Source organism: Taeniopygia guttata, chromosome 18 (assembly GCF_048771995.1).
Source record: "Taeniopygia guttata chromosome 18, bTaeGut7.mat, whole genome shotgun sequence".
Classification (NCBI taxonomy): domain Eukaryota; kingdom Metazoa; phylum Chordata; class Aves; order Passeriformes; family Estrildidae; genus Taeniopygia; species Taeniopygia guttata.
Genome location: NC_133043.1, coordinates 1,484,687 through 1,510,213, shown reverse-complemented (window position 1 = coordinate 1,510,213; position 25,527 = coordinate 1,484,687). Strand labels below are relative to the sequence as shown.

The 25,527-nt window shown below is 54.8% G+C and overlaps 1 protein-coding gene across 1 annotated transcript; it reads right to left on the bottom strand.

Moving 5' to 3' along the window:
* Positions 1-322: 322 nt before the first annotated feature.
* NPLOC4 (NPL4 homolog, ubiquitin recognition factor) lies at positions 323-25,306 on the bottom strand. Its single transcript, XM_030287228.4, has 17 exons — positions 25,147-25,306; positions 24,285-24,365; positions 22,003-22,115; positions 21,155-21,334; positions 19,229-19,277; positions 18,206-18,300; positions 17,397-17,520; positions 16,659-16,838; positions 15,706-15,792; positions 14,159-14,230; positions 13,172-13,298; positions 10,906-11,066; positions 4,774-4,845; positions 3,653-3,748; positions 2,851-2,967; positions 1,964-2,066; positions 323-1,638 (listed from the first exon to the last, which is right to left on the bottom strand). The coding sequence occupies exons 1-17, from the start codon at positions 25,159-25,161 to the stop codon at positions 1,481-1,483; spliced, it is 1,830 nt and encodes a 609-aa protein (XP_030143088.1). The 5' UTR covers positions 25,162-25,306; the 3' UTR covers positions 323-1,480.
* Between the last annotated feature and the right edge of the window lie 221 nt (positions 25,307-25,527).

Below are 25,527 nucleotides of genomic sequence, written 5' to 3'. Positions count from 1 at the left end.
TGCTGTGTCCCCCTGTTCCAGCTGGGAACACGGAGCATCCTGGTCCCATCCTGGCACAGATGACAGAGCAGAGGTGGCACCGTGCTGAGGCACAGCGTCCCCCCAATTCCCATCGGGAACACAGAGCATCCCAGCCCCACCCGAGGTGACAGAATGCACAAGACAGCAGTGGGACACAGGGTCCCCCAGATTCCACTGGGAACACCGAGTATCCCAGCCCCATCCTGGCCCAGGGGAGGGAGGCAAACACCGGAGTGCAGCGTTCCCCCATTCCTGTTGGGAATGTGGAGCACCCCGGGACAGGTAACAGAGTGCAGGAGGCTCTGGTTTGAGGTGCTTTTATTCCACGTTACTTGCAGCCCCCGTGCCTGGGTCAGCCCAGCCCGGCCCGGGCACCCCCAGCGCTGCACCCCCAAACCCCAGCACACCCAGGGGAAAAGCAACCGCAGCCCGGAGCCGGGCCTTGGGATGAAGCCTTTGGAAAGCCCCGGCGAGGGGCAGGGGGTCCCTGCCCCACTAGGGTCTGGGCAGTGCTGTCCTGGAGCAGGACAGGCCCTCCGGATCCCTCCCATGAAGGGACTTGGGGCAGTGCTGGAACTGGTGTCCCCGAGATTGAACCAGAGCCAGTGGAGCCAGGGCTGGGGAGCTCCAGGGTGGGCCTGGGGGTCAGAAGCTCTCTGGGAGAGGAGGCCTGAGCCCCTCCAGCATCCGCCTGCCCCTCTCCCCTGCCCAGCAGTGCCCAGGGCAGCCCCAGCTGGGGGCTGAAGGGAGGCTGAGGGGCAAGACCCCCGAGCCCCAGCTCCGGCCAGGACACGCTCCGGAGGGATGGGAAGGCACCAACTGAAGGACTGGCTCCCAGGGCACGATGGAGGCGAGGTGGCTGCCTGAGTTACGTGGCTGCCCCACAACCCTCCCCAGGGAGCCCAACCATGCACACTGGGGGGGACACGGCACCCGGAGGGGACACCCCCCCCGCAGCGCCCACGGGTTGCCAAAGCTCACCAAGCAGTGCCAAGCCACGAGCTGGCACCTGCCCACCCCGTGCTCGGTGTCCAGGGGTGCCTGTCCTGCTCTGGGAACGTGACAGCCACCTGCCCGTGCCACCGGGGCCGGTCAGCGCCGGAGCTGTCGGGATCCAGGCACTCAGGCGGGCAGGGAATGAGAGCAAAGCTGTGGGCAGGGAGATGCCAAAGCCTCCCTCTCCCCTTGGGTAGGAAGCGGGCACGGGCAGCTCCCTAAGCCTCCCAGCTCCCCCAGGGCAGGCTGGCAGCAGCTGAGGGTGGTGGGGGGCCAGCCCAGGCACGGGCTGAGGACAGCGTTGGTTCTCCGGGCTGGGAGCCCCCAAAAGGGAGCGAGGAGTAACCGGGGGGCTGGAGCCACCCGTGCCTGGCTCCGCAGCCCGGGCTGGAAGCTGAAGGGAGGAGCGGGAAGGGACGGGCGCCACGCCGGCCGCTGCGGGTGGCCCCCGACAGGAGCGGGGCTAGGAACGGGGCAGGCTGCACATCTCGCAGTGGTCCGTGCCCGGCTGGTTCATGAAGGTGCAGTGCTGGCAGGGCCACATGGCCGCGGCCACGGCGTGCGACGAGCCCCCCATGGCGCCGTATTCCTGCAGTCCCGGGAGCGGGACACCCACCGTGCCTGCGGGAGAGAGCCCGGGGCAGTGCTGGGATCCTGCTGCACATCCCACCCTGCAGCCCTGCCCCGGCCCTGGCAATGCTCCAGGCCAGCTTGGGTGGGGCTTGGAGCAACCTGGTCAGGTGGAAGATGACAGGGGGGTGGGATGAGCTTCAAGATCCATTCCAACCCAAACAAATATTCCAGGATCCTCTGAACAAGGAACTGCCTCCTCCCCATGAGCCTGCAGTTGCCTCTGTAGCAGCTTGGGAGCAGCTCCCAAGCCAGCTCAGCCAAGGGACACCCCTCCCTGAGGGACACCCTGCCCCAGGGAACTCCCCCCTCTTACTGCAGAGCTGCTCGATGGTTGCCCACTGCTCCGATTTTTTCCAGGTCTGTGCAAGCTCCTCATTTTTAGTCCTCACGGCTTCCAGCAACAAGCTGATGCTGTCCTGGAAGTCACAGGTGGGAAATGAGCACTGGGGACCCCTCCAGAGCAAGGCAGGACTCTGAATCTGAGCTGTTTCCCCTTTCCCAACATCCTTGGTGTGCCCCAGTTTATCCCTCTGCTCCCCAGTATTCAGACAGATCCCAACACCCCAAAAGCTCCTTTCCTCTGCTTCCAGAACGTCCTCCCTACCCCTGTGGGCCAGTGTCCTGGCACTGTGGGCCAGTCCCAACTTCCAGAGGTGCAATCCCTCCGTGCTGGAGCACTCCAGCCCCCATCCCTGTTCCCATCCTGATCTCCAGCTGCCCACGGCCATCCCGGCTGCCTCGCACATGCGCAGCCTCTGGCAAGCACGGCCCAGCTGGATCTCAGCGGGAAACTCCGGCGGTGCCCAGCCAAGGGCAGCAGAGCTGCACAGCCAGGACCTCGCTGGCCTTGAGCTCTGGGGGCTCTGATCTCCTTATTGTTCCCACCGAATTCCTCATTCTGAGATAATTTTTAAAACATTTCCAGCTCTGGAAGCTGCAGCCAAGTTGGCTTTGGGATCATGTGGACAACCACCCCCCGCAGTGCTCCAGCAGCTCAGGGGCTTTGTGTTTAGAGTTCAAAAAAGCTTTTAAAACTCTTTAAACCTTCTCCTGACAGCTTGGTTGGGAAGAGCCAGCACGAGGGTCATGGGATGGCAGGAACAGTCACCTCCACCCTCTTGAGGGACTCCTGGAGGGGCTGAGGGCCCTGGCATGGGGGGGATGGTGTGGGGACAGGACCCTCCCAGCCCCGTTACGTACCCGCAGAGGCATGACCTCGTTTGTGACCAGGAAGAGGAGCAGATGGAAATCGGAAATGATGTCTAGGAAAATGGAGGAAGTATTTTGGGACAGGTACGTGGCCAAACTGTGGAAGTCCTGGGGAGAGGGGAGAGTAATGAAGAGAAGTCAATTCCTGTTTGGATCCATTAACAGATATTCCTGTCCCTCTGGATAATGTCTGCAATTGTCTGCAGGGACATTCCCAAAATCAGGTCCCCGCCTGGCTGACTGAATCCCAGCTAACAACTTTCAGGGAAATCTCTGGGCCCACAGGAGCTCCTCTTGACCAACCCCAGCACCCACAGAGCTGATCTCAGATCCAAGAGGTGCTGAGGGGGAGCCAGGCAACTCCAGCCTTGTTCCTACAGAAAAGAGGGAGAAGAGGACATCCCATCCCATCCCCTGCCTTGGCCTCTTGCAGGAACCGCTTTCTGTGCCTAAAGATTCCATCCAGGAAGAGAAGACAGCACTCTGGAATAGGAACAGAGCTCAGTCTCTGCAGGTTTGTGCTGTCACCATGGGGCTGGAGGTCCCTGGTCCCTCTGGAGCTGCCTGGCAGGTGCAGGGAGCCCTGATCCCACTGTGGATGTGGCAGGAGCTCAGCACCGGCCGGCAGTCGGCATTGGCATGCAGACACTGCTCTGTGCAGGAAGGAACTTGGCAGGCTGAGCCGGGAAGGGGTGACTTGAGGGCACAGCTGTCCCTCTGCAGATGTCAGTGAGCACGAGGGAGGCAGAGCCCATCCCCAGGGAACCCAGCTCCGTCAGGAATCGCCCCTCACCTGAGTTTCACCCAGCACATCGCGGTTCTCGATGGGGAATGGGTTTTGAGAAATAGAAAAAGTGTAGACTGGATCCTTGGGGAAAGTTGTAGTAATCTAAAAAAAAAAAAAAAAAACTAAGGAAGGATGATCAGAAACCAGTGGGATAAGGGAAGCCAGTCCAGATAGCTGAGAACAGCCACAGCCATGATCCCAGCTCAGCCAAACAGTGAGGCATCCTGCAGGGATCTGATGGCTTTTAATTTAATTTGAAGTGATATTCCATCACCACACCTCTTGGCTCCCTTTCTAAGGAAGCTGGAGGGACATGATGGGTTTGGTCTTTACAGTTGCCATAGAGAGCATCCCTCTCTGCACAGGTCACAGCAATTCTGGCACAGCTGTGCCCTGTGCCAGGCAGCTGCTGCTTCAGGGAGGTCCTGGGGGGATCCTAATGCATGTTCCACCCCTCCGTTTTCATCCCAGTGACACCCCAGGTATCCCAGGAACAAGAGCACAGGAATTCCTGTGCTCTGGCACTGCCTGTGCCAGGGGCAGCTGGACCTGAGAGGCTGCTCCAGGTGGATCTAATGGTTGTTGGCACAACCCTCAACTCCAGCAATATCATCTGGCATCCCAATTATTTGCTTTCCTGCCTTCCACGCTGTAACTTTGTTTCCCAGCCCCAGGGCTGAGCTGTGCCGTGCCTGGCAGCAGCTCTGCTCTGGCCAAGCTGTGCCAGAGAGCAAATTCCCTCCTCCAAGAAAAGGCATTTCTGGACAACCTGCTGAGTCACTCAAAGGAGATGGATCCCTAATTGCTGCTCTGGAGTTTCCTCATTAGGCAGTGCCTGGGACACGGGTCTGTGGGGCTGCTGCTTCCCGGCCACGTGGCTCTGGGCCAGCTCAGAGCCCTGATAAGGCACCAGGCAGTGCTTTCCTGGAAAACAAATGTGCTCCTGGCACCACACCAACCCCACAGAGCAGGGCAGCCACCTCCCTGCTAGGAATGCTTGGCAGCAGCAGGCAGAGGAGGATAATCTGTCTCAGGAATCCCTTCCACTGGGAGTTTCAGAGGTGGGTTAGTAGTTTTCTCCCCTGTGGCCATCTCCTGTGGGAAGCAAACGTGCAGGGAATACTCACGTCTATGATGAGGTACTCGACCGGCAGCGGGCGAGCCAGCTGGGTGATCTCGTTCCCAAACTTGTCTATGTCCTGAAAGAAAAACAGTTGGATTATTCCTGAGCACGGAAGTGCTGTGAAACCCAAAGGATCCTGCCCTGGAGATGCTCATGCAGAATCCTGTGCTCTGGCACATCACTGAGGGTGTGGAAAAGCACGTGGATGGGTGATGCAGGGCTGCCAAATTCCCTGCTGCTCTCCGGGGCTGGAGATCTCGTCTCCTTGTGAGCCAAGAGAGTGCGGAGTCACAAACCACCTTGGCTTGTCTCCCACTAGAGAGAGGCTTGGAATTATCCACAGAGTGTAAAGATGGGATTCCTGGGCTTGTTGGACTCCGTGATCCTTGTGCATCCCTTCCAACTGCAGCTATCCTACGATTCCATGATTTTAAATGCCTTTTAGGCAGCAGCTCCATCTTCAAGAGAGGAACAGGTCACCTCTGCCTCCTCAGCCCAAGCAAACCTGCCTTGCTGCAAATCCAGGAGTGCCTCAACCAACTCTCCATCTGGGAATTGGGAATCCGGGCCCTTTCTCACACCCAGACCCTTGGAACCAGCACATCCCATGGCGTAAACTTGTTTTGCTTTGCCAGACGAAGGGAACATAAAGTTTAATTAGGCAGACAAACGGCCGGCATATGTTCATTAATCATAACCTGACAATTAGACGTGATTGATGTCAAACACGCCGGGTTCAAACGCCGCTTCGGAAATAAATCCCGGAGAACTGACACTTTTCATTAAAGATTCCGTACGAGGAGGTTGTGTTTTCTCCCTAAATCATCACTTAACGTGGCATAAATCATTCATGGAGCCCCACATAAATCATACGCCCATAATTCCCAGTCAGGGACGTTGTACTGGACGATCCAGGAGCTCTCAGTGGTGGAAGCTGGATCCGGAGCTGTCACCCCCACAAAGGTGACAAAGCCCCGCTCTTCCCGTGCGGGATGGGAGCAGCATTCCATGGGCTGAGCCAGGGAGCGCCATGCAGGGCTCCGCTGCCCACGGCTGACTGCAGGACTCCCTCCCCTTTCTCCCAGCCGTGTTTTCTCCCGGAGAGCACCACTCCCCCGCTCTCCCTGGTGTTTACACAGCACAGCTATGCGGAGCAGCAGCCAGCACCATGCCTCTCCCAGTCAGACCTCGCCCCAGCAGGCTCCAGCACGCTGCTCCCCTCCAGGCACAGCCCCCATTCCCGACCCCCTCCCCAAGCAGCCCCTGTCCCCAGGAACTGTTCCCTCTGTAAAAAAATCTCCCTTCCAGTCTTTGAAGCGCCTTTGAAAGGCAATCCTGATAAGGATCTTTGCTCCTCACACATGACAGGTTGTGGCCTCAGATCTCTCTGGCTCTGACAGGAGCTGGAGGAGCTGTGGAGCCTTTTTTTGGGAGATCACAGGACCCCAGAGCCAACCTGCTTCTAGATCTCAATGATACCACAAGAGACAGGAATCAGATCCAATCAGCTTCCCAAACACAATCCTGCCCCTGCATGAAGGGACCTGCAACAACTCACGCATAATTAGCCCATCTGGAATTTATTTTCCAATCTAATTAAGTTCTAATATGCAGAAACATTTTTCCAGCACCTGTTGGCTTTAATCTCCCACCCTGGGGATTTCCATGTTAAATGCCTGCTTTTTCATGGCATGCTGCTGAGGCTTCCAAGACATCCACAGACTGGAACCTCGCTCTCCCCGAGCTGAGGACATGTCCTGATCCCGACAGGACAGTCCCCCCCAAACTCCAACATCCCTTTCCCACCACCACGATTATTTAATTATATTTTAAAGGCCTTAATGAACATCAAGTTGGGACTGCTGAGAGAAAGATGCTTCTCCTGAACTTGGCATCACCAGGACCCTTCCAGCATCCTGTTATTGCTGCAGCCTGAGACCTTCAAAGCCCAGTGGCACCAGCTCTGGGAGGCCAGGAAGAGGTTAATGGAGTGAGAAGCATTTGGCTTCAGGACAAAAATCCAGCATCAAGGCCTGGAGGGTCTGGACAATGTCTCATCCCAGTGGAGATTGCATCAAGGCTGGGATTAGAGCCCTTCAACCCACTGTTTGGAGGCAGGAGCTGCACAAGGCTGAGGGAGAATGGGGAAAAGGGTAGGAACACAGACACCTTGGCAGGATGGAAAAACATCTAGGTGGCCCCAGGATTATCCACGGAGGGTGAGGGTAACACCAAGTGAGGAGGCAGGGGAGCTGCCAGCCAGGAGGGAGGCTCGGGATCCGCATCCCAGGACAGCCGTGAGCGTCCCACGCCGTCACATCCCACGCTGCCACCATCCCATGCCGTGAGCATCCCGCATCCCACGCCGTTATTCCCGACCTGCTCCCTCTGCTGAAGGCACGGCGGAGCTCGGCAGCCATCTGTCCTTCCCATGTGTGAGTAAATCCCAGCTTTGCTCTTCCCTCTGCTGAATCCAGGCGCCTTCCCGGGCAGTCCTGCCCCTCGCACGGGAAGAGACTTCTCCAAGAGCAAGTGACAGGTCAGGGAGAGTTGAATCCCTCCCCAGGAGACTCCTGCTGAGCTAATCCAGCATCCTCCTCCCAGGAGCATCTGGGACATTTGAGGCTAAGGCGGCTCATGAGCTGGTGGGAGGGAAGCCAGGGAAGTCCTTCCCCGTCAGTGAACACTCCCCACATCCTGGCTCTCCCTGGGAAGAGGATTTCCAATGCCATGGTAGGACAGCCTGCCTCAGAGGTCCTGCTGGGCTCTAACAAAAGCAGGGCCTTTGGCTTGGGCTGTCCCAGGGAGGGATGGGACACATGTCACCGGTGCCAGGCCAGGGCTCAGCCACAGCTCAGCTGCAGGAGACTCAGAGCATGTGTAGGGCAAAGGGCTCTTGCAAAACGCTTGTAAAGGGCTTTTGTCTTACACCATCCCAAAGAAACTCTGGAGGCACATTAAACCATCCTAAAGAAACTCTGGGGGGATCTTAACGCAGCTGGAAAATGCAATTCACTACGATGACATTGTATTTGCACTGAGCTGTCACAAATACCTGTGATAAGAGACAAAGCCAGCCAGCCCCCAAATCCAATTATCCAGGAGTTTTAAAGTGTCTGTAAAACACCAGGAATCTCTTCCCACAGTTGATGAAGTTAATGGTGGAGCAGTTCAGCACTGCAGAGTTCCAGTGGACTGGGAGGAGGTGACAGCTGGGATGTGGTGCAGCAACACCACATCGCAGGGAGGGATCCCCCAGCTGCACCCTGAGCACTCCCTCAGTGTTGAATATCAACCCAAGGTACGTTCTCAATGAAATCCAAATCAATCCAGCTGTTTCCTAAAACCAGATGGACAGAGGAGGCTGCTCAAGGACAGAAGACAGGATGGAAAATCGTGTGGAATATTCAGCCAGGCTCACCTTCATCCAGCTCAGAAACTGGGTGAAGTGGCTGTTGCAACATCATCATCTTCACTCACGGGGTCTTTATCCCAGCCTGTGTCTGTCTGCACATCATGGACTCCTCCCTGAGCTCCGTGTGCTGAGCTGGCCAAGCAGCACGTGCTGGTTATGCTCTGCTCCAGCTGGAACCAGCGCTGGGCCATGATGCTTCCCAGACACCCCTGGAGGTCAGCAGGGATCAGTTTTTCCTCCTGGCTAATCTTACCTGGGAGGAGGCACCTCAGAGCAAAGGAACTTGTTTTCAGAGTCCCCAAACTCCTCGAGATCCCCACTGGAGCAGAGCTCTCCCTTCCTGAGCCAGGACAGCAACGGCTGCATGTCCACAGCCAATTCCATGGGGGCGGCTCCTCGGAGCAGCAGGCCAGGAGCCAGTGTAAAGAGAATGGTAAAGAAATACAGAAACCACCCAGATGCAGGCTCAGGAAAAACACAGGACAATGCCAGTGCCATCAGCTGTCCCATTTCCATGGAAGAAAAGCAGCCCCTTTTCCCATTTATAAGCCGGCGGTGAATCCACTGTGCTGCCCTCGGACAGATCCGAGTTCCACGGATCCTGCCTCACATCTGGCTGTTCTATAAATATATCCACACCCCACAAACATCAGCCTCCTGGTCCTCATCCAATCAGAATTAATTTGTAGAGCTCCTTTCATCCTAAAGGGCTTTTCAGAAGAATATTTGGATATTGTATGGGAACGCACATGGACTTTTCTCTGCACAGTCCCAAAGAAAACAGCAACCACTCCAAAGTGCAGCTTTCTCCCCAAAACTTGCTGCTGGGGGAGGGGAGGGGGGCAGCACAGAGGGGAACCCCACATCACAGACTGGGGACAAAGGGAGAGCAAGGTACTGGACCCCAAAGATTCCATCCTGTGCCACCAGATTCCTGCTCCTCCTGGAGCTCACCGGGGCTCGGACACGGCTGTTGTCACCATCCCAGGATGAGGTAGTGTCTCTGATCTCAACCCCTGCACATTTAATGTGACCCCAAAGGTTTCCCAAGCCAGGAGTGACTAAGCTTTCCATAGAATTAAGAACATTCAAAAATAATGACGGATCCTAGAGCCAAATCTGCTGGAGGCTGAGGGAGAATCCCACCCGGCAGGGCCATCCTCGAGCGCTCCGTGAAAAGGGCAGTCAGGGAGAGAAGGTCTGAAACACGAAATCAGCTGCAGCCTGACCCAGTGAATCAGCGGATGATGGAAATTTCCACGGAAGGCTGGAGCCATCCATTCCCATTTTGTTTATCTCCCTGCTTTAGATTAGAGATGGGAGTGAAGCCCTTCTGGGAACACCCACCGGCTTCCTGCTGCTTCCAGCACACGGGTGGGCCACATGTGGGCCCCAGAGCTGCGGGACCTCCTGCGAGGCTGCCCGAGCGTGGCACAGCCCGGGCTGCTCCGGAGCGGGATCAGGGTACGCCAGGAGATGATCTCACCCTCCTCAGGTTCAGGGCCAACCTTTGCACACCCAGCTCTGCTTGGTTGTGATCAGCCCTGGCTTATCAGCTCCTAGGAGGAAGCTGCCTGCTCCAGAGAGAGCAGGATTCCATCTGCTCTCCCTCTCCAGTGCTGGAATCAGCCCAGAGGTGTTCCCTGTTTCCAGGTGGGGTCAAGGCAAGCCAGCAGTCTGGCACTAAGGGGTGGAAGGCTCAGAGGGAAAGCAGCACTTCCCAGTCCCACGTTCAGGGCATGCAGGAACACCTTGATCAGCTCTATTCCCATTCCTGGAGCACGGTCCCCTCATTCCACTCCTTCCAAACAAAGGCAGCTTTCCTTGTCCTGTGCTCCCTAAAGGACAGTGTTACCACAAGCAGCAGGAGCAGACAGGACAGGAAGGAGATAACTAACGGGGTGATGGATGGCTAATTAGCCAGCCAGCAGTGCCATTAATTAACTCCTCTGTCCCTGCTCACGGTGCACCACGAGCCCTGGGCTGGAGCAGCAGTGCTATCAGCATAGGCAGGGAGCCTGATCCAGAGCTCCCAACTCGGCCATGCAGGCACAGGAGGGGCTGCAGGGCTCCAGGAACAACTGGCAAGAGAATAATGTCATTCCATCCATCACCAACAACCCCCAAGTGCAGCAGGCAGGGACAGCAGTGACACCTCATGTCCTTCCAAGACCCCTTCTGCAGAGCTGCCTCCAGCTCTGGGCTCCTCAGCACTGGGAGGACGTGGAGCTGCAGGGGTTTTCACCTGGAGATACTTACTTGGAGAAGTCTCCAGAGAGACCTGAGAGTCCCTTCCAGTGCCTAAAGGAGCTCCAAGAAATCTGGAGAGGGACAAGGCCTGGAGTGACAGGACGGGGCAATGCCTTCCCCCTGCCAGAGGGCAGGGTTAGACGGGATACTGGGAAGAAATTCTTTCCTGTGAGGGGGATGAGGCCCTGGCAGTTTACCCAGAGAAGCTGTGGCTGCCCCATCCCTGGAAGTGTCCAAGGCCAGGTTGGACAGGGCTTGGAGCAACCTGGGATAGTGGAAGGTGTCCCTGCCCATGGCAGGGGGTGGAACAGGATGAGCTTTAAGGTCCCTCCCAACCCAAACCATTCCACAACTCGAGGACACCGAGTTATTCTGGACCTGCTCTGGATGCACATTCTCCCTGCTGCTCCTCAGGATCAGTGCTTGGATCCAGGGGCACATCCTGGAGCTGCAGAAGCTCTCAGGCCTCACCTTGTAGAAGACATCAGGCACGTACTGCTCGCTGCTGGACTCCTTGGCGTAGCCCAGCTCCGGCGCGTCCCGGCAGGGCAGCAGGCACTCGTCCCGCACCAGGGCCATGCACTGGTTCGACACCTGGTACCCCTCAAAGTGCACCTGGTTGTCAGGACCACCTGGAGGAGGACAGGATGGTTAAAGATCCCAGGATCACCGAGGTTAGAAAACAGCTCCAAGACTGATGTGTGACTGATCTGCACATTGTCACCCAGGCCGACATCCTTGGGCACCTCCAGGCGTGGGGCCTCCATCTCCCAACCCTTCCCATGAAGGAATTCTTCCTGAAAATCCTGCACAGGGGTGATTTCCCTGGTGTAACTCCAACAGAAACAACTGGAAGAGCAGCACAAAGGTTGGACTCGATGATTTTGGAGCTCTTTTCCAACCTTAATTCCAAGAGTCCATGATTAAACACAAAACTAACAGTGATGAATACTGAGATAAAGCTGCTGGTGCTGCTGCATGGCAAGAATCTTCGGCAAGAATTCCCTCTAAACTCCGTATTTTTATAGCCACACACATTTCCACAACTATCCCAAGAGCACAGAGCCCAGGGAACAGCAGGGATGCTCTGCCAGGAGCTCCAAGGAAGAGGAGCTGCTTTTGGGGGCTCTGACAACATCACCTTCCACTACCCTGCAGGTATCTCCTCCTCTTCCAAACAAAACTCAGGCATGCAGCTCCTGTGGCCCTGTTTCAGTCCCAAGGATCCCTGAGCTGCAGATCACCTGGTCATGCCAGGCCTGAACAGTGTTTTCTCAGCCTGTACTGGATGGTTTGGTGGAAATCTGACATGGAAAGTGGGAATTAAGAGCCTGGCTCATGCAAGGATCACATGCTTGGCGCTTTCATCTGGATAATGTAAGCAACATCAGGTCATGTGTCACTGGAATACAACTGGAAAGAGAGGAGGGAGGCAGATGGCAGGAAAACGTTACTATTTCCAAAGCTAGGAATTCAGGAGGGAATAGGAATGAATCCATGTGGAGGATTTAAAGGCAAAGTTGAGGCAAACTATCCAAATACATTTCTGCAGCACAAAAAGAGGGACTTGAGTGTTTAAATAGAACCTGCTGGGCTGATTGAACAGAGGAGAATGAAATTAGCTGGAACAGCAAAGAGGAAATATTCCTTTTCTACCCTTTGATCTGTAACCTCAATCACTCACTGCTCCAGAACAAACACTCCTAGAAATTAAACATAGACCAGGACCGAGGAAAGCCTGAACGCAGTGTGTTTGCTCAGTAAAACACCTTGTTGTGTTTTTTTTAAAATAATTAAATAAATATATAAGAAAGAGAGATACAGATCTATATTTAATGAGAGATGGATGTGTTTAGCAGTCTGGAACGTAACAAAACTAAACTAAAAAAAGAACTTTTTCACTGAAAAAAGGCCCTGGGAACCCTTACAAAGCCAGGCTCAGGGCAGGCAATGTCCCATCCCACTTTCACTTTTCACTCTGGATGTTATTTGGAAGTCATGAGGGTTTTTTCATTGTGTTAAACAGAGCCAGAACCAGCGATTCCGCTCCAGGGAAGGTTTAAATGAAGACATGTGTCATCCCATGGAGAAGAACAGAGTGAACTGGGAACACTCCAGCCCTCCCAGCACATGCCAGTGTCCCCCCTCCCAGCCCAGCCCATCTACAGTGCCTCTGGAGACTCCCTGAAAACAGCTAAAACCAGAGGATTTAACCATAAGCACTTTGCAGGAGCTTCTGTTTTACTCAGCCAAAAAAATGTTTCCAAACATTTTTTTTTTCCCTGACAGATTTTTTTTCCTGTCAGGTTTCCCTGACAGCAACATGAAGGACATAAAGATCCCTCCTGAAGGAGGAACTAATCCATAACTCTGGAGTGTTGTGGTTCTGCACTGCCGCTTCCAGGCAACAGAATTTGGAGCTTAAGGATTTGAAATAAAAAGTGAGCAACAGTTGTTGCCCTGGCTGCAGGCAGAGAGTGATTTCTGGGTCAGAGAGGTGGGGCTGAGCCTCAAATAAGTCTCTTTAAACAGTTGTAGAGTAAAAACCAGGCAAATAAATAATGAGTGAGTATCGTAGAGAGGATAAAACAAAGAATGAGGAAGTATTTCAGTTGATAGAGCAAACCCCTTGTTGAATATAGGACAGATGGGGAGCAGGACATGTGATTTTTGACATATTTTTCTACTGAAAAGAGGTAATTCAGGTGAAGCCCGGAGGGCTGAGGCCAGTTTGTACCTGTAGCCACAACTGTGACAAACTTGGATCCAAAGTGCCCATCGGGAGAGAGGCGACAGATGTTGGGCTGCTGGTTCTGGAAGTTGCCAGCTGTGATGCACTCCTCTGCACTCAGGAAATACGTGTCCTGAGGGGAGAGCATGGACTCCAATCAGCCAAAGGACAAGGTGACGTAGCCCAGACCTATTTCCCTGAGCTGCAGCCAAGGAAAACGACCAACACCCCAGGAAAACACGCTTTCGTGGAAAGCTGCTGTGGAGCCCGGGACAAGAATGTGACCTATCAGCTCCCCAGCTCTGGGCTGGCTCAGGACTGTCCCATGCTGAGTCCCACCCACCTCTACACACCTTTTTTTTTTTGAAAAATCAAGTTTCACTTTCCAAATATGGGTATCACTGGGTTTACAAGGACAGGAAGCCGTGGAGGTCGAAGTTTGAGCCATGTATGTGTCACAAAGCCCAGCCCATGGGAACATTCTCTGAGTCACTCTGCCTCACTGGGTTTGTCCCTCACATCCCACTCCACTCCCTGGAGTTTTCTTAGCCCTAAAAAGGGCAGGGACAGATGAGATTTCGGGGAGAAATTCTTCCCTGTGAGCAAGGTGAGGCCCTGGCTGTGGCTGCCCCTGGATCCCTGGAAATGTCCAAGGCCAGGCTGGACAGGGCTTGGAGCACCCTGGGACAGTGAAGTTATTCCTGCCCATGGTGGCACTGTATGGGCTTTAAGGTCTCTTCCCACCTGAACTATTCCATGATTTCATGAGCACCATTTCCTCAAAGCAGGAGTGTGAAGGGCTCCAGCAGCCCTACTTCCCAAACAGCTCAATCCCTAACATTTCCAAGGGTTCCAGCTCCTTTTCCTTTTGAAGTGCCTGGAAAACCCTTTCTACCAAGAATTCCAGTGCCACCTGCAGCCATGGCTCAGCTCTCTGCCTGGATCAGGAGCTGCAATTCATTGGGAATTTGCTGGGTCACACCTGGATCTCACCTTGTTCCTGCTGTATCGAACGGTGCCTTTCCGTGTGTCTTCCGAGACCAGGTCAGTAAATATCCAGCCAACCTACAAGGGGGATGGAGAACGTTGCTTTGAGGGAAAAAGGACAAAAAAAAAGAAGAAAAGAGGAAACCAGAAGAGCTCAGACAGTTTCTGCTCACAGGACACGATGTTCTTGGCTCCTCTCGGCCCTGTGCTCACTGCCTGCAGGAATGGCTCTCCCAGCTGTGCCGGGCTCCTTGGAATCCCATTTCCAGGAGCAGCAGCATGCCAGCTGGCCAGCCAGGGCACCTGCAGCATTGGGTTTCGCTATGGAATATTTTTTCATGGAAAGATCTGGAGGCTGCGAGAGGCCTCTGTGGCACCAGCCGCTCCCACCCCCAGCATTTCCTACGGAGAGTTTGGAGCGGGATCTGGCGCCTGGCGCTTACAGAGCACTCACGTGGCCCCAGTCTGAACCTCTCACACAGCCCCAGTTTGAACCCTGCATGCACTGGTTAAGAGAAAGGTTGTACTGGAGCGTGCCTTGTTCCAAACTGGAGCTGGCACTGACCCCAGAAAGCACACTCCTGCTTTTTGTGGCACAAACACACCTCGGAGTGAATCCTCTCACACGTGTGTGACGCGTGTCCAAACACCTTGGGATCAATCCTTCCACAGAGCTGTGACATGGGCACACACCTAGGGATCATCCCTCTCCACCCAGGTGCCAATCCCGGCTCCCACAGCATTAACCCTTCCAAGGCAGAACTGATCCCAACTCCCCCAGAGCCCAGGCAGACCAAACCCTGCAGCCAGCACTTGGTGACATGTTAAGTCCCATGGATTAAAAATATCTGATGGGAGAACATGGAAATAAATAACACTCTGAGTTTTGCTCCAGCCTCTGGCGAGGGGTGGGATCTTATCTGAGAGAACAAAGCCCTCCCCAGATGTTTACAGTCTGCACTGAGCCTTCTGCCAGGCGGGTTTTCTCCAGCAAGTCAAATCTTGTTTGTGTACATCCCATTCCTGGCATTCCCACCATACCAGTGCTGCTCCCAAACCGGAAAACATCAGCGCAGGTCGGAGGGCTGTCAAGAAATCAGGGAATTCTGATGGGATCACTGCGGCTGAGGGGGACCTGCACCCCTAACCCCACACACCACTGACTCCCTGCAGCACCAAGGAGGGGAACACAATCCAAGGGCAGCCTCTGCTCCTGGAAATGGAGCACACAGGCAACTCCAGCTCCATCTGGGCCAAATTACCACTTGCCAGGGAGATGCTTCCAGGAATGGCTCCTGTTGGAGGGGAAAGAATGGGAAGATGGAGTTTGTGCTGCTTTGTCCCTGCTACTGCAGCCACACAGCCCCCTTTGAGGGGCCTGTGCTCAGGAAAACCCTCTGGATTTGGGTTTCAGACCTAAATATGTACCAGCCGATGACACCTTAGCAAGATTTAGGTAGCCTAAAGGGTCTTGGATAAATCCACGGAGCTGGAGAGAATTGCTGACCACTTCCCTGCCACACACAGACACACGAGATCCGACACATCCTGACCTTTCTCAGGCCGAGCTTTGCTGCGATCTCATCCACAACCTCGGCTTTGGGATCCTCCAGGATCTCCAGGCTGTTCTGGGTGCCAATCTGCAGCAAAGAGACACTGGTTAGTGACACAGAACTGGGGAAAAACCAGAGCAGCCACTGCGGGCAGTGAGGCAGAGGCTGGGAGCAGAGATCTGGGCTTCCCCTGAAGCATCACCACAGACTGGTGTCACCCCAGAGACCTCCCTGTGCCACTCTGCTCTCAAGCCACACTCCCAAGGATCCATTTGTTCCTTTTCCACTGACAATCTGTTGGATTTTACTTGGCAGCCGTGCAGAAACCATGAGGAGGAAGGAAATACATGAGGAGCATTTAGCTGAGGAGTGGTGCCGTGCCCCACCTAGTGGGGATTCCGACTGCTCCAGCCAAACCCATCCTCAGCCTCTCCATCATTTCGTCTTCAAATCATTTAGACTTCATTTTATCTAATTAAGCTGCTTCAATTTTCCCAGAGAGCTGCTAAGGAACTGAAACAAGGGATGCAACTGTTTTTCTGCTAGCACAGAATCTGCTGGAAAACCAGGAATCAAGGAAAGATTAAAAGTGAAATCCAACATTACAGTCACCATGGATTTTAATAATCCGAGGGTAAAAAACAACAAAAAAGCAAAATGGGAGTTTAATATTCATTCTGTGGCTGCAATGGATGGTGATGTTAAGGACATAAATCATGTCCTCTTTTCCTTGGGACAGTTTTCCTTGGGGAGCTGCAGCTGGAAATACCAAACTAAAAAGGAGTAGTCTGTGTGCTCCCTGATCCTGAGTCGGCACTGAGGGCCCTGGGTCTCACCTTTTCTCAGGACAGTTTTCCTTGTGGACCTGCAGCTGGAAATACTGTGGGATGTTTTCCAAACTAAGAAGGTGTGTTCCCCAATTCCCAGTGGCCCCCAAGGGGCCTGCCTCTCACCTGGGGGGGTTCATAGATGGCCGCCACCTCCGCCCGGATTCCCAGCGGGATGTCTTTGTGCTCCGTGTACCGGCCGTACAGATATCCCAGATGTTGGTTCCCTGTCTTCCTCCAGAAGTCTAGGAAGCGATCTGCAATTGTGTGGTTCTCAAACATGATGTTGTCAACATGCCTGTATTTCTGTTTGACAAAGTTCAAGCGTCAGGCCGTCCTCCGCTGGCTCCGGTCCCTTCCCAGGACACACGCCACCCTCCGGAGCTGGATCCTGCACAGCAGGGCTGGGGGAGGCTGGGGGAGGCTGGGGGCTCCCTCCCTCTTCCCTCTGCTCAGCTCCCACCCTCAGCACTGCTCCCTGCTCGGCCTGGGGCGTGGGATGTGCTCAGCACCCCCAGAAGCTCGGGGGTTTCACTGGGACCTCGGCCCCAAGAGCCTCTGCAGGGAAAAGGACACTGAAATTTAGGAGGAAACCAGCAAAACCTGAGTGGCCTTTTGGATGACCCCATGAGGAAAACCAGTGGGATTAACCAGCAGGATTCATCACCAGTGCTGCTAGCTCAGTCCTCGCGCTGGGAGGAAATTCTGACCCAGGACATTTTTAAGCCCATTTAGCAAGGTCTGAAGACCTGGAGAGGATTGCCCTGACACCTGGAGGCTTTGTGCTCCTGGCTGGCTTTTTTGGAAGTCACCTTTCCCAAAGCAAAAGCCAGGTCCCCTGGCAGGTGCCCAAGCTCCTCTCACCTGTCGGTTGAGGGTGATGGCGCTGGGCTGGCACTTGGTGCAGATCCCCTCGGGCCAGGGAGGGTGTCCCTCACACCCCGACTTGATCTTACAGCTGATGTTCTCCAGGGCTACAAACTTCCCTCTGCGAGAGGAGGGAGGAGAAAGGGGGAAGAGAAACAGGGAACAGAAAGAAAGAAATAAGGATGAGAAGGGGGAGAAGGAAGAGGGTGAAGAAAAGGAGGAGAGTGAAGAAAAGGCTGCTGTTAGCACAGTAAATGCTTTTGGAGCAATCATTTATGGAGCCTGTGGGAAGTAAGAGATCGTAGCACCACAGCAAATCCTCCTTTCATGTGCACAAGGCTTCCTGGAAAGGGAAATTCCCTTCAAATGGAAGTCTCATGGACTTGAGCTCCATCTCCCAAAGAGATTTTAAAAGTCTCAATGGTATTGAGGAATAGCAGGGAGAAGATTACACCTCTGTGTAACTTATGCCCACCAAGTCTGAGAAACAGGCTTGGAGCTTGGTTTAATTAGGGAACTTCTTTCCTTCCATCTGGCCTTCCCTCCCATCAGGAGTGTTTTCTGGAAGGAATCATACTGCCACAGGAAAAGAAAAAACAGAAATAAAATGGTGACATAAAATAAAAAGACAGACTTAATTTTTCCCTCCTGCCTTTTCCTTTTAACCTCAACTTTTTAATGTGCTTTTTCCTCCTCCGTTTGCCATTCAATCCTCGTGTCCAACACTGAGATCTGTCTGTACTTTCATTTGTGCTAAAAAAACCAAAGCTCCAACCAGATTCTCTTAAACCCAGAGATTTCCTTACTTGTCTGCCCCTCCAGTCAGCTTCCTGATGTAGGCATGGAATGACATGTGCTTCACAGGAGGCTCCAGATGGTTCAAATAATCCTCATCGAAGGGCTGCCAAAAACACCACACAGAGCAGAGCCAGGTCACACACCTGTCTGATAACACCCTGATCCCTCAGCAAATGCATGTTCCACACTCAACCCTACCAATGTGGAAGCAATCAAGGAAATTCAGGCTCATTTGCAAGGCAGCTACTACTGGGATGCAAACAGTGGAGCTTTACAACAGGGAGTTTTATGGTGGCCTCCTGCTCCGGGAACAGATTGGCCCCACAAATCAGAATCTCAAAGGTAAAAAGCTTTTTCCTTTCAATATCTAACAACAAACAACAGGCCCAGCTGTTCCAACACGGCCAAGGACTCCCAGAGCACTTCCAGCAGAGGGGAAGAGCCATCCTGGCACAGCAGGATCCCCTCTGGAGGGGTGGCTGCTGCTTCGTGGCATAAATCATACAGCCCAGCACGTCTGGAGGTGTGACTAAAGCTGCTAAACCATGGAATGGTTTGGGTTGGGAGGGGCTTTAAAGCCCATCCCTTCCACCCCCTGCCATGGCAGGGACATCTTTCCCTGTCCCAGGGTGCTCCAAGCCCCTTCCAGGCTGGCCTTGGGCACTTCCAGGGATGGGGCAGCCACAGCTGCTCTGGGCACCCTGTGCCAGGGGGTTAAACTGGGAAGTGCTGGGATCCAGGAGACAGAACAAGAAAATCCAGGGAAAAGTGAGGACTGGGGGAGAATGGAGCTTTTTTGAAGCACTTTCTGTTAAACTCATTACTGCAGAAAACCAGTTTTAACTGGGATCAACCCAGGGCCACAAAGATCTCAAACTTCAGTGATCCCAGAACCTGGGAGTGCAGCTCTGGCAGTGCAGGACAGGATTCCAGCCTGGAGCTGCCACCTCTTGGCAGGCATCATTCCTAGGAAAAGTGTTCCTACTGGGAGGAACTGGGGTGAGTCTGTAGCACCTTCCTGGGGCTCTTACCTCCAGTGGGACACAGTGCACACATTTGCCCAAGGGGCCGTGGCGACACCTGGGCAGAGAGAGAGAACTGGGGTTAAATCTCATTTCACCTGGAAATTGAAGGAGGAATAAATCTTATTTAAAGGCTGAAAAATCAGCCTGTAAAAGTTTCTCTGGAGTAAGTTTGGTGTGGAAGATCTACACAAGCTGTGAGCAGTTCTCCAGCCCCAGCGTGGCAGGGTGATTTTAACAAAAAGCCACCCAAAAAGTTCATCCTTTATCAGGCAGGGCAGGAACAACCAGGGAAGTGTGTGTTTATCAGGCAGATAAAGTCCTGCTGGGTAGAGTTACAGAGGGGAAAACATCTCCTTTTGTGGTGATTGCTTTAAAAAACCCCTAAACTAACACCAGGTCGGTGCTGGTTTCCAAAGGAAGGGCCCAGGAGAGGAGCAGTGAGGTTGGGCTGTGGAAACAATGGATGGGATCCAGTTGCAGGAGTTCTTTTAAGGATGTTTTGTGGCAGATAATGTACAGAAAGGAGAGTTAAATGCTGCTAAAGCACTCAGCATCCTTCACTGGAGATTGATCCACACTCCCAAAGGCAGGAACCAGCCCAGACAACTCCTTTTATCCTCAACACCCTCCCCTGGGCCTCGGCTCCCTGCTAGGAATAACTCCATCAATTCCTCTGGAAAATGTGGGCAAGTTGAAGGCAATATTTCTTCCACAGAGTGGTGGGGTTGCCTTTTTGCTCCAGTGATGTGACAGCCCATCACTTACGGTCAACTGGGAAGGTCAGGGAGGATTCTCCACAAACTTCCTCATTGCTGCAGCACTGAGGATAAACCACGTGGAGCACAGCCCCAAGGGGAAGGGCAAACCATCCTGTTTTAGCAGGAATTCCTGCCTTTAAAATTTTCCCTCCAAATTTTCAGGAGTTTTATTCCAGAGGGTTCCAGCCCCAAGGCCACAACCAGTGCAGACATCCGGCCAGGACCCAACTGGGTCATTAACACTGAGCAATAAAAGACCCCTCCCAGCAGAGGATGTTTTAGCAGCACTACAGCAGATTTTGGGTGGGTTTAACGTGTTGGTTTGTTATTTTTTGCATAAAGAGAAGCTGCTTTGTTTCCCTAAGCCTCTTGCAAAGAAGAGCTTTGGGGAAGTTGGACTTTGGTGCATTTTTGTGAGCAAAAGGGACTCCCTGGTTTCATGGAGAGGTCAGGCAGACATGTGATGAAGGGAAGCCAGAGCAGGCAGAGACCCAAGTCCCACTCCCAAACCTCTGCCATTGGATACCTGCACTCCTTCCCTTCAATTCCATGTGTTCCCTTACGAGGAGTGGCTGAGTGTGAAGGCACAGAGTGCTCCTGCTTGGGACAGCAAATCCTGGAATGCTTTGGGTTGGGAGGGACCTTAAAGCTCCTCCCATTCCACCCCTGCCATGGCAAGGACACCTTCCCCTAGCCCAGGGTGTTCCCAGCCCCATCCAACCTGGCCTGGGGCACTGCCAGGGATGCAGGGGCAGCCACAGCACCTCTGGGCACCTGTGCCAGGGCCTCACACCTTTACAGGAAGAATTTCTTCCCAATATCTCATCTACCTCTGCCCAGGAAGAATGCAGAATGTTCAATCCAATCTAGAGAATTCCAGTGCTTTAGGAGCACAGAATCCAGGAGCACGAGCACCAGGGTCTCTGAGAGAGTCCTTCCTGCCAAAAACCCTGGGATTTGGGTGTCTGCTTCCTCCCTAGGCTCACCAGGGCTCCACTGAACCTCCTGGCACAACAGCAGGGGCTGTTTTCCCTTGAAAATGTCCCCAGAGCAGTCAGGATGGAGCCAAGGGCAGCACCCACAGGAATTTCCTGACTGCTGGGCTGGGCCATGACACTCCAGGCTCTGGTGAGCCCCAGCTCCATGGGCAAGACCACGACCCAGCCCCACTTACAGCTGCTGGTCTCGGTTCCGGTAGATCTTCCCATCCTGCTTGATCAGGTACTGGTCAATCTCATCTTCCACCACCTGCGGGGCCCCCCCAGGCCGGGAATTTTGGGAGACAGAGGTGTCCATGGTCTCTGAGGAGGAGCCAGCTGGGCTGGAGGGATACAGGAACAGCATATCCCCGTGCCTGCAGGGTGGGAAACAGCACATGGGAGCTGTGGGAGACAACAGCCAGGAAGCTGGAGGTGCTTCCCAGCAGGCAGCCAACTTCCATGGAAGAGCAGGGAATGTGGCACAAATTCTAACCAGGCCAGCACAGGTGGCACTTGGAAGCTGAGCCACCTCCTCCTGCTTTTATTTGCCAAAAATGCAAATCCTTCCAGCAGGAAACAAAGCTGAGGGAAAAATATGGAGGAGGGAGTGGAGATGAAGGAGTGAAAACAAGGATGTGGGAGAGAAAGCTGGGATGAGGTAGGGAAAGAAGGGTGAGGGAGGGGAAGTAGACGTGTGAGGGAGGGCAGGGATGAAAGGGTGAAAACTGGGATACAGGAGGGCAGTGGGGGGATAAGGCAGGGAAAGCTGGGGATGAGAGAGGCAAAGTGGGGATGAGGCTGGGAAAGCTGGGACAAAGAGGTGAAAGCAGGGATTAGGGAGGGAAAACTGGGATGAAGCCTCCCCACAGCAAACACACCCCAAGGAGTGACCCAAGGAACAGCCACCACCTCTCCCGTGTCACTGTGACCCCCAAAGCCCTCCTCCCCAATAGCAGGAGTGACACTGGAAGCTGGGGACTCCTGGGATGTGACTTCTCCCGTTCTGGAAGCTCCAAGCAGAGCCCCTCTGGTGAGGACTCACTTGATCTTGAGCAGGTTGAGGGATTTGTTCTGCGCTGCCGTGATCTCGCCGGTCCTGTTGCGGTTGGTGTACACGGAAAAGCCATTATTCCTGAACCCAAACTCCTTGGCCACCTGCAACACGGGCAAGAGGGACAAGGTGTGAGGTGGGAGCCTCCTGAAAGGGGCTCAGAACCACAGCTAGCCCCAGAGACCTTCTCCTCCAGAAACTCAGCTCAAGTCACCCCCATTCCTGAGCTCGGGATAACAAGAGATGGAAACACCAGGAAAAATGAGCAATGGATTAAACAGGAGCTGAAACAACTTCACCAGAACTGTCCCTGCCTCAGACAACACAAAGGCAGAGTTCCAGCTGCAGCCAGGCAAGCCCTGCATGGCAGCAGGGGGAAACTTCTCCACTATCCCAGTTCTATTGCTCCAGCTGCACAGCACACACCTCCAAGTCATTCCCATCCTCCTGCCACCAGAATTCCACAATCCACACCTCCACCTCTGTGGATCTTCTGCCCTCAGCTCCATTTCCCCCTCCCAGCTGCTTCACTCAACCTCTTCCTACTGTTCTGTCTGGTTTTCCCCCCTTTTCTCCTCTCTCCCATGGAATTCACTCCCACAACAGCCACCCCTCAGTCCCCAGGCAGGTTCTCCCAGCTCAGATTAAGTCTGGTTTACTTGGAATCACTCCAACACCTCTTCCCAGCAGAAATAATTGGCACATTTAGCTCCTTGAGAACTTCATCAGTTTAGAAGTGGTGTTTAAAATTTGTCTGTTTGCCAGGTTTTGCCCTAAATTCTGAAGGGAAAGGCCTTTATTTTTATTAACAAAACCAATCCCCTTGCCTTTGGTCGGAGTCAGGGACGGGATCCTGCCCACAGGACAAATCTGACGAGCCACAAAGAGCTGTCACATGAGCACAGCCATGAAAAGCAGGTTTTTTTTCCTGTCAGCTCAGCTGTGATTTGCAGCACTGAGAGATCCCTTTGAATGGGACCCTTTCACAGGGATCAGCTCCTGCTCCTCAGGCCACAGAATTCCATTTTTGGGGCAGACAAATCCCAGTACACATTAACAGCAGGTTGGAGCTGATTCCTGATCCCGAGCACAGCCAGAGTGACTTTTTTTGGTGCTTTTCCCTGGGATGTGCCACAGGAGACAGGGAAGATTCTCCAGCCCTTTATTCCTTGAGCACTTCTGGAGCAGATCCAGGTTAATTCCTGGTATGGAAGCAGCAATCTGACACCTCTCTAATTACTGCTGTCCCCCTAAACACCAAACCCAGCCCCTGGCTGAACATTCCAGCATTAAAATCCACAGCACAGGTAGGAGAGACCCGGATTTAGATAAAACACGGACCTCAGGTGGGAAAATTTGCCACTTTCCTCTTGCAAGCAAACCCTGTGGCAGGAAATAAACCCCAACCTGTCTGTGCTGCAGCTCAGCCAGAGGCCAGAGCCCTCCCCAGGTGAACAGGCAATTCCAGGTGCCTTTGTCCTGGCAGGAAATGCTTTCCAGCCCGAGTAACCCGAGCCCTGGAAAGCAGCAGCTCATTCTGCACAGGCTCCAGAGGTCCTGGAAGCTCCTCTTGCCTTGGCTGAGGCTGCAGGGAGTGTCCCTGAGCCAGCCTTGGAAAACATCAGGATTTTCCTGGCCAGGTGGGAACGCTGTCCTGTCTGGGCCACAGCTCCAGCCCAAGCTGTGACTCACAAAGGGAAGGTTCCCACTGCTGCCATTCCCTTCCCTGCAGGAATACACATCATGGAGCAAAGAACCCCCAGGCCAGGGCTCCAGAGGAACTCCAGCAGGGGAGCAAAGGGACAGCCTCATCCCCAGAGCTCCCAGCTGGCGTGCTCCCCTCCCAGGAGCTCCTGGGGGCTCACTCCATCCCTCCCCTGCCCTCCCCAAATCCAGACTGGGATCCCAGGAGAACACACAGCCCACCCAAACGATATTCCAAGCCCAAATCCAGCAGCTGAGCCAGCCTGGAGCAGCAGGTCTGACCATCCCACAGCTCCCCTTCTGCTTCCCAGCTGCCACTTCTTTGGGAGAACCCCAAAAAGTCCTTCCCAGGAAAGTTCCCATCCTGGGAAGCTGCAACAAAGAAGCTGAGGGAGTTTTTTCTTTAAATGTGTCATTTTCCCTCTGGAACAACACACGGCACAGCAGTCAAAGTGTGGTTTTCCACATGGAATGCTGCTGCCAGGGGGGGTTAAACACGGATCCGCCACAGGACAGAGGCAGGAGAGCCCTGCCCCATCCCCAGGGAGGCACTGTGCACCCTGGGGTACCTTTTTGAGGAACGTTCCCACCGTTTCTCTCTTCGTGGCCGTGATTCTCTTCACTCCCTCCGGCGACTGCACGCGGATAATCTGGGAATGAGGGAACAGCGGGTCAGGAACGGGGACAGAGCCCACCCTGAGCCCCCAGCCTGCTGTCCCCTGCTCCTCCCTCCTGCTTCCCTCTTCCACAGTGCCTGGAAACACCAGAGAGCAGCTCTGGGAGATGTCTGTGAGCACGGGGGGAATCATTCCAGCGCTCCGGGCTCTGGGCACGAGCTGGCACCAAGGAAAGCACCTTTGGCCAAAGCTCTGACCTCAGAGACGGAACGAGACCTTCAGGAGGCTGGAGCAGACCTTCCCAAGGGAGTTATTCACACAGACACCGGCCCAGCGGGTGTTACTGGGCACTGCCCCGGTAGAGAGGGAGGAGGGAGAGACTCCAGCGGCCCGCGGGGAACCGGAGCTGCTGGTCGGGGGGAACAGGGAGGGGAATCCTCCGGGGACAGGCAGGGAAGGGACAAATTAAATCTCGGTGTCCCCGGAGCGCTGAGGGGCAGCGCTGGGACTCGGGCGGTTCTAAAGGGGACGCTCAACCGCGGCTGTGTGACACGGGGACACAGGCAAGGCACAGGCACGGGAGGGGCCGCGGCGAGCTGCCCGTGTCCCGCCGTCACCCCTTTCACCCCGCCGCCTTCCCTCCCGGGCACAAGCCCGCCGCGATTCCCTCACCGGAGCGAGCAGCCCCGAGCCCCCCGCCCGCGGCGCCGCTCGGGGCCTGCCCGGCCCGGCCAGCGCCGGCCCCGGCCCCGGGCCCCCGTCCCGGCCCCACAGGAATCTGCTGCCTCATCGCCCCTCCCCCGGCCGCACTCACAATCGTCTCGGCCATGGCGCTGCCCGCGGGCCCGCGGCTCGCCGCGCCGCACAGCCACGGCCGCTCCGGCCGGTGCCGCTCCGCTCCTCCCGGTGCCTCCCGGTCCCTCCCGGTGCCTCCCGGTCCTTCCCGGCTCCTCCGGCCCGGCCGCGCCTCCCGGGCCCGGCCCGCCCTCGCGCCCGCCCCCCCGGCCCCGCGCCCCGCGCCCGCGTTCCGCCGCACCAAGGTTCCTACCCGGTGTCACCGCCAGCCGTCCCCCCGTGCTGCCTCGGTGCCACGGCCACAACGGTCCCCCATGCTGCCGCGGTGCCACAGACACAAGTGTCCCCTCCCGCCCAGCGCTCGCTCTTTAGTTCCGCCCGCGGTGGCCTCGGAGGGGCC